At 32.1% G+C, this 8,754-nt stretch overlaps 1 protein-coding gene across 1 annotated transcript; it reads right to left on the bottom strand.

Moving 5' to 3' along the window:
* Positions 1–5,322: 5,322 nt before the first annotated feature.
* LOC114182244 (Ubiquitin carboxyl-terminal hydrolase family protein) lies at positions 5,323–8,313 on the bottom strand. Its single transcript, XM_028069064.2, has 2 exons — positions 6,260–8,313; positions 5,323–5,763 (listed from the first exon to the last, which is right to left on the bottom strand). The coding sequence occupies exon 1, from the start codon at positions 8,228–8,230 to the stop codon at positions 6,323–6,325; it is 1,908 nt and encodes a 635-aa protein (XP_027924865.1). The 5' UTR covers positions 8,231–8,313; the 3' UTR covers positions 5,323–5,763; positions 6,260–6,322.
* Positions 8,314–8,754: the final 441 nt, after the last annotated feature.

Genomic DNA, 8,754 nt, shown 5'->3' with positions numbered 1-8,754 from the left:
ATCATCTTTAGAAATGGATTGGGAAGAGAAACAAACAAATATATATATATATATATATATATATATATATATATATATATATATTTTGATTCTAAATAAAATGATCAAAGTTACTTGCAATTATAGTGAAAAGAAGAAGGGTTGTAACTGAAGAAGAAAATGGGAGTTATAATGATATAAGAAATATATAGATGTTTGTGAAGAATATGGGAATATCTGATTTGATTAGGATAGCCTTGAGTGCAGCACTAGTGAAGTGTCTTTATGCAATCATTGTCAAAAGCCACCAACAAAGAAAAATACACATTTCTGCCAAAGGAATGGATTCATCAAGGCCTTATACAGCAACAAGACAAATCAAAGGGTCATTTTCTCCTGTTCTTTTCCCACAAACAAAAAAACCCTCCTTTTCTACAACTTTATGCACCAAAATATTCATTTAGTACATCTTTCAACAAATTTTATCATACATGTCTAAAAGATACAAATATGAAAAGAATAAATGAGTTTCTTTACTAGTTAAAATTAACTCATGAGTATAAAGATTTTTATATATAGTTTTTCTAAATGTACTTTTTAATTTGTGAGTGAGTTAATTTATATGAGTTATTTAGTTTGATTTGAGAAGGCTCGCCTAAAAACAAAAACAAAAATGAAGATATAATAACTGAGATTATAATAATATATGTATATGTATTGTTTTACAATTATATTCAGTTTTTTTTTCACTTTTAAAAATATCTCACTTCAAAAGAATCTAATTCCATAAAACTTAAACCACAAAAGATTTAGAGCAACTATAGTATAAATTGTTCTAACTTATTTAGTAGTTTCAAATTTGTTCTAGACATTCATACAAATATCTAAAATTTTCATTGTTAACTAACGTCTGTTAAAAAATTTATTATATTAATAATTTTTAATACAATTTCTTCTTCCAAATACATTTTGAATATAACTTGAATCAACAACTTAATAGTAGTTTGATACAATTTTTAATACAATTTCTTCTTCCAAATACATTTTTGTCACTGACATGAACACACCCAAGAGAAAAAAGAACATTTAAAGTTTTAAGAAAACATGATTCGTTATGATTTATGTGCTACCCCTATTAAGAAAATGGATGTGATTGATATCACTTCAATGTTCGAAAAGTTACCAAATTGGAGGGTTTTACATAAACTGTAGTAAACTTTTTTAAAAGTGTGTAACTTTTAATGTTGATCGCAGGTGTAAATGAACTTTAGCATATAAAAATCCTATGCTTGCTAAAGAGAGTAAATTACAAACCATGCAATAAAATATTATTGCAACGTGTTTTATAAATGCTTTAAATATTATTATTGATTTTAATTGCCATAACATGTATTGTTCTTAAAGGTTCATGCTGATATTATTTAAAGAAAATAAAAAAGCACTATTTGTTTATAATTTCTTTTTATTTGTTTGTGATTAAGATTACTTAATTCTGATTGAAGTCCAGCATAATAAAGTGCACGCGTGAAGATCAGTTTCAGAAAAGCATTGAACCTTTTTCCTGTGACTGACAGTGATAACAAGAAGCATTCATATATACAAATTCATTGTGACATGCAGCTATGTTCACTGTATTTAGATTGAAAGAAAAACAATGGATAAAATATGCATCATACCCTAAAAGTATATATGAAGTTATCATGTTAATACTTAGAAAGAAGTAAAAATAAAGTGTAATCTTTCAATAAAATAAATTAATTTTTTAAAAAATATGTGATTTAAGTGTAATATTATAATATATTTAAAATTAGAGTGATGTTACATATTTAAATTTTCATATTTATTTAACATTTTAAGAACTCGTTTTCTGTTAGTTTCAAAAAAACTAGACTTACCATGTTTTAAACTTTAAATGATCAAACTAATTTTAGAGATAAAAAATAATTAGTTACTGTAATAACTAATTTAAGTATTAATTTATAAACTAAAAATTATTAGTAACTAAAATAATTTATAAATTAGTCATTATAGTGAATTGGTCTCTAAATTTGTCATTAACATTAGTTATCAAAGTTTTAACTACAAAAAAATTAGTCTTTAAATTTATCCAATTAACAATCAATTTAGATACAAATTTAAAAATCAATTTTTGGGTAGCTAAAATCTTAGTAGCTAATATTAGTTGTAAATTTAGAAACCAATTCACTATAGTAACTAATTTAAAAACTATTTTAGTTACCGATAATTTTTAGTTTATAAATTGATATCTAAATTGACTATTGTAGTGACTAATTATTTTTTGTCGATAAAATTGGTAATCATTTGAAGATTTTCTTGTAGTAAACATTTAATTTGAAAAAAAAAATTATATATGAGAAAAAAGAATTAACAACAACAACAATAATAATAATAATAATAATAATATATTATTGTATATGTTTGGCTGTAAAATATTAAAGCAAGGAAAAATATAAAAAGATTAATGAGTTTTATTCTTTTCTTTTTCCTCTTAATTTTAATGTTGAAAATATTCTGTCTGTTTGTTTCTTCCACTTAATTTTGAAGTTGAAAATATTCTGTCTCTTTCTTTTTTCCTCTTCTAAACAATACATGAGAATAGATTAAGAGCATCTTCTAATCAAAGATAGTAAGCTGGCATTCCATTCTAGATCTTTGGTTGAGAGAAAACTGCATAAATAAATCAACACAACACTTTGGAATCAAAAAGGAAAAAGCTTGCAAAAGCATTTCAGCGGTGTGCACTGCATAATAATTTTATGATAATAATAATAATAATAACATGCATTGTTCAAGTAATAAAACAAAGGGTTATATTTTATTGGTGCACATGTTGTCATGTCATACATCGTAGCAGAATAGTTTAGAGAGGATAAGCAATAAAATATATGAAGGTTCATGCACACAATAGTCATTCAATGTTCCACCATTTATATAAGATATGAAACTAGAACCTTTCAATTCAATTAAGAGTCACCTATATCAAAGAGGGATAACAGTTGGAATCAGAATCAGTAAATACCTGCAAAAAAAAAAAAATCTAAATAAAGAGAAATATTATCTAAGAAATTTGAATTTCTGCAAAGTTTTTTTTTTTCATATGTATGCAAAAAAAAAAATCTAAATAAAGAGTAAACTTATCTAAGAAATTTGGATTTTCTGCAAACTAATTTTGATATGTTAAAATATATTAAAAATATTTTTAAGGTCCCAATATATTATTGATATTCAACATAATACAATAGTGAAAAAAATTAATTACAAATTTGGACTCAAGGCTTAATGACAATATTATGGAAATGAATATGGATACAAATATATCTAATATAATTTTTAAATTAAAAGCTAATACTAACACTAAACATTATTTTGATGTTAAAAATTGAAAACACTAAACATGAATTGTTAATAGATTGTCTAATACTTGTATTTATAATTATGAATCTAAGAAAAGGTTTATTCAGTCCTCTAAGAAAGCAAAAAAGAAAAAGGGCTCAAAGCTATTTCATATACATAACATCCACGTATATGATGATTATGATGATTGATACTTTATTAAAATGTATATATATATATATATACAGAAATGGGTATGCATGCATCTTATCAAAACCCACACCAATGTCATCCTCATTACGAAAAATCAACTTTTGAATTTTATAGTGGAAATTGAAATTTAAAGAGAAATACATTTGAACTTGGAAAATCATTCACTCAACTTTAACTGTGTTTTCGATTTGGACCAGTGACATAGCACATTGAAATGAGGACAAATTCAATATAGTCCATTGTCCATTTCCATTGGCCAATTTCATCTTGTACCTCCGTAATTTCAACCTTAATCCCATAATTTTTTTATATTTTAATTTTATAATTTAGAATATTAATTTTACATTCCAAAATACATAATTTTGAATACATCTTTTATAATTATTCCAAATATACGATCTAAACCCTAAAATACAATGGACAATCTAAAATATAAAAATTATTTGTATTTTGAGTTATACAATCTAAAGTATATTTGTATTTCAGATTATTAATTCAAATATATTTTTTATTTTATATTCTGTATAATAAACAATATAAAAAAATTTTGTTTTAGATTATATATATTTCAGAACACAAAAATTTTTAGAATGCAAGTTGAAATTATGAAGGTAGAGAGGTGTAGGAAGAAATGAGCTTCAAATTGTATGTGTATTTTTATTTTCTGCTGTGGTTTGGATTAAAGCCCAAAGTACAGAGCAGTTGTTGGGCTTTGTCTTGCTCCATAAGGCCTTAGAGTTTTGTCAGTTGCATGTGTACGTAAAATGTTTTGCTAGTAATAACATTACCGAGGTGGAGCACGGAACAACATCGTCATGGTCCTGTTGTACCTGGTTCTCCAAATTTCAAAAGAAGCTTCTTCACTCGTGGGAGTAAAGTTCTGCATCTTACTCTAAATTCCACAAGGAAAAAGTTTCTTCAGGGCTTTGAAATCCCAAACTGTGAATGATTAGAGTTTACTATATGGAATACTGCATTAACCTTACTATCCGCAGGTAAGTCCAATTTATATGCCAATCTACTTTACTTTATCTTTTATTCACCTTTACTTCTCAGTTCTTTCCATTTTTATCTTGTAGAAAATGAAACCTAGGGTTAAAAGTTAGGCTATTATTTTAATATAGTAGTCATTGTTCGTTCTGTAAGAAGGAAACAGTTTTTCTTGTCGACAATCGACTATTCTCAGTAAAACTGAGCAGCAAGAAAGATAACTCTTGTAATCAATTGTAAGTTTCTCTTAGAACTCATTTGAGTAGCCAGTTTTTTGAACTAGAAAACAAGATATAACTCTTCTCTATGAGAATATATAGTGCACGCCAACTATCATAGATATCTCAGGTATTCCCAGTCAATTAGTTCATACTTGTTTAACCTAAATTATCATTATCAAATATCATGCTTAATTATAAATGTTATAAATAAGAATACAAAGACAATGTTCAAGAATATAGTGATCTTTGAGCATCACTGCATAACTTGCCGAGCATTACTCATTACTTATCCATCCCCGATTTTCTTATCAACACCAAGATTTTTTATAATTTTATGGATGGTAAGGATATTGTGCTGTTTGCAACCACCTGATTACATTCTATGAAAACACTCACAACAGTACTAGCCGTTATCATTAGTAGTTTAACACTCCATTGGAAAGACCCTATAACTATTGTTGTTCTTCTACATGTCCTCACTCTAATTCAATTAACATGTTCAGTCATCTCATTATTTTAAAAGTAAGAAATTATAACAAAAATCCTATCATTTTGTTGCAATATGTTTTGCAAGATGTTTTCTATTCATAACATACCTCTCTCCAAACAGTGAAACACCTAATCAACTTAAAGATCAGCATATCCCCTCTCTTCCCATTTCTCTTTATCCATGTATCCATGTATATGGAACATATATAAAAATTGTTATCACAGTGAATGAGGATGCAGATTCTATTGCATAGAGTCTCCAAGAATCTTTCAAGTACATTCTTTTCTTGATTGTAGTTAACCAGAGTAAAAAAAAATGGTAGGGTGTGTACAAGGGCAGAATAGAATTCTCCATAAAGGATACTTGCACCTCCAGAACAACTGGCGACTAAAATGAAGAGATTATCCCTTTGTAACTCACTGAACATCCTTAAACTGTTGAATGTCTAACTGCTTATATACTGAAAAAATATTTACTGTCCCTTTTCTGTAATCTCTCTGATAAACATCTTTCTCCCTATAAGAAATAAAACATAAGAACAAAACTATAATTTAGCTTAGAAGGGAGTATGCAGAACAAATAAAAAGGAAAATAAAACAACAAAAATAAAATGCCACAGAAACAAGCTACCAAATGTCTATGCCCATCTGTTTGGAATCCCCTTTAAAAAAATAATGTGCTTTACACCAAAATACAAGCAATTGCCTAACCAAAATCAATACATAAGCCACGAGACCTCCTTAAAAATAAAAGTTACTTCAAAGAAATGCAACCTAGATAACACATTTGCAATATAACATTAGTCTCTTTGCTGTTACAAAAAAACCACTAAAGCTAGTCACATATTTAGCCCAAGAACCTATGGCACGGCCAGTACAGTGACCATCACTAAACTATAGGTCCTAACATTGTATTGCATGAAGAAACAGCAGCAAGAACAAAACATTCAAAAAAATGCAACCTTAAGTTTCAAACTAATAACAGGGAAGGGCCAAGAGCAGGAACCACATACCAAAATATGTAAGTTGCCACAGACAAAATTGAATCCTTAGAAAACAGGGGGTTTTCTTGCTGGTTAATGACCTTCTGCTGCTTTTAGAGGATCTTGATCTCTCTTGTGGGTTCTCAACTTCTTTACATGCCCACCTCGCACTGGTCTTCTTTCAGAAACTTCTAACGAATTCTTCTCCCCGGTTTTCTGTGTATGCTTCCCAGTTGATCTTTCCCTTCGAGAATCTCTCATAGGCGACCTTTCACTCCCAGAATCTCTCAAAGGTATTCGTTCCCTTCGAGAATTGCTCAGAGGCGACCCTTCCCTCCCAGAATCTCTCAAAGGTGACCTTTCCCTTCGAGAATCGCTCCGAGGCGACCTTTCCCTTCCAGAATCTCTCAAAGGTGACCTTTCACTTCGAGAATCGCCCCGAGGCGACCTTTCCCTTCCAGAATTTCTGAAAGCTGATCGTTCCATTTGAGTGTCTCTGAAAGGTGATCTTTCCCTTCCACAATCTCTGAAAGGCGATCTTTCCCTCCCAGAATCTCTCAAACGTGATCTTTCCCTCCCAGAATCTCTCAAAGGAGATCGTTCCCTCCCAGAATCTCTAAGATTCAATCTTTCCCTCCTAGAATCCCTCAAAGGCTTGTCAACATCTAACTTTACTTTCCCGTAGTCCCTCTCCCTTCTACCAGGAGCAATTTTCTGACTACCTCTCCAAGACCTCCTTTCATCATCATCATCATCAACATCGGTTTCACTGGCATCCTCAATTTCACATGCCTCTTCTTCATGCTCCCCCACACTTTCCTCATCACCCTCACCCCCTCCTTCACCCACTTCAACGGCTTTAGCCTCTGCCTCATGCACACCACCCTTTCCTTGAACCACCTTACCCACTTTCCCTTCTTCACTGACACTATTCATCAGATGAACATACTGATTCCTCAAATTCATAACCGGATGATCCTCAATCAGCGCACCCCTCTTGTACCCCTCTCTCAAAACAACAGTATAGGTCCCAACCTTACTAGACACATAGAAAATCCCCGGATGCTGAGACAACGCCCTCTTAAACCTCGACCTCAACCCCAACCACTCTCCAAACTCCAACAAACTATCCTTCTCAATTTTCTTCCCAACAAAAACATGAAGAATTTCATGCAACACACCCACAACCCACCTATCAGACTCATCACTGGTAGGTGACAAATGAGACACATTCTCATAAGGAGACACATAAGGCAACCTCTGCCACTCCCTCAACCACTTCTCATACTTCTTATCCATCTCAAAACCAGTAGAAAACTGCACGGGAAACACCAATTGGCCATCAAATTCATCTTTCTTGTTTCGGTTCTGGAGAATCGGAACCGCCAGGTCGTGGCTCCAGCAGACGAGTTCCAGGAACCCGTCTGCAACTCGAAAGCAGTCCGGAAACTCCGGTACAACCGTCTCGGTGTAGTCATCCGGTAGGCCAAGGTCCCAACGCAAGTGCTCAATGAGTGGCAGTGGGATTTTGTGAATTCTCGCAATCATCAAGAGTTTCAAGAGCCTGTCAGCTGATTGGTGTTTGAACTGGTGTGATTGGTAGACGAGCTGCTCCTCGGCGTCGAGGCGGAGGGTTTCCGGTGTGAGGCGAATGTGGGGTTGGAGGAGGGTGGGAGTGGGGAGGAACTCTTCGAAGACGGAGGGGTACTTGCGGATGAATTCGATGGGGCGGAAGGGAAATTGGAGGGTGCTTTTGATGAGTGATAGAGGGAGGGATTTGGAGGGTTCGCGTTTGATGAGGGTTTTGAGGGAGAGTAAGGGTTTGAGGTTTTTCTCGCGCTCCACCGCGTGATCCAGGCCGCGATCGCGGACGGGCTTGAATGTGCCATCAAAGATGGTTCGGAGGTGCTGGCGGTGGTGGTTGGGAGGAGGAGGACGGTTCCGGGTTGGGGTGCGGCGGGACAGGAGGAGGAGGAACCGCGTTGCTTTTGGTTGAGGCATTGGTGGCAACGGAAGTTTGTTCGCTCAGAGAGGGAGAAAGAAGAAGGGTTTTGGTTTTGGAAAAAGGTAGGGGTTAGGGTTTTACATTTTTTGTTTTTTCGTTTTTTTTTTCAATTGAAATGCTATCCACTTACATGTCTATCATATTTTTCTAGACTTTTAATTTCACATTTTTATTACTCTAATTGTTACTAAATTTTATTATTTAATTTTTTTATACATTTTTAATTTTATATATCTTAAATATGTTGAAATTTTAATGATATAATTATATATATGATACTCATTTTACGTATTTTACCTCGTAATAACATTTTCATTGGCTATCTTTAACCTCTTATATTGCATTTGTTTTTGTATTTTATAATTTAAAAAAGAATCTCACATCTAATCTCATTTGTTTTTTCTAACTTCAATTTTAAATGTGACGCCTCAACATTTTAAAACACCCTCTCCTTTTCTTGTAGACATTTCTTTCAAACCTCTCTTTCATTCTCATTTTTTTCTTTCTCTTCTTTTGATTC

The sequence above is a fragment of the Vigna unguiculata genome, chromosome 4 (genome assembly GCF_037176805.1).
Source record: "Vigna unguiculata cultivar grain cowpea cultivar isolate G323 ecotype 2 chromosome 4, ASM3717680v1, whole genome shotgun sequence".
Taxonomy (NCBI): Eukaryota; Viridiplantae; Streptophyta; class Magnoliopsida; order Fabales; family Fabaceae; genus Vigna; species Vigna unguiculata.
Note: the sequence above shows the minus strand (reverse complement) of the source record. Positions and strands in the feature narration are given on the sequence as shown.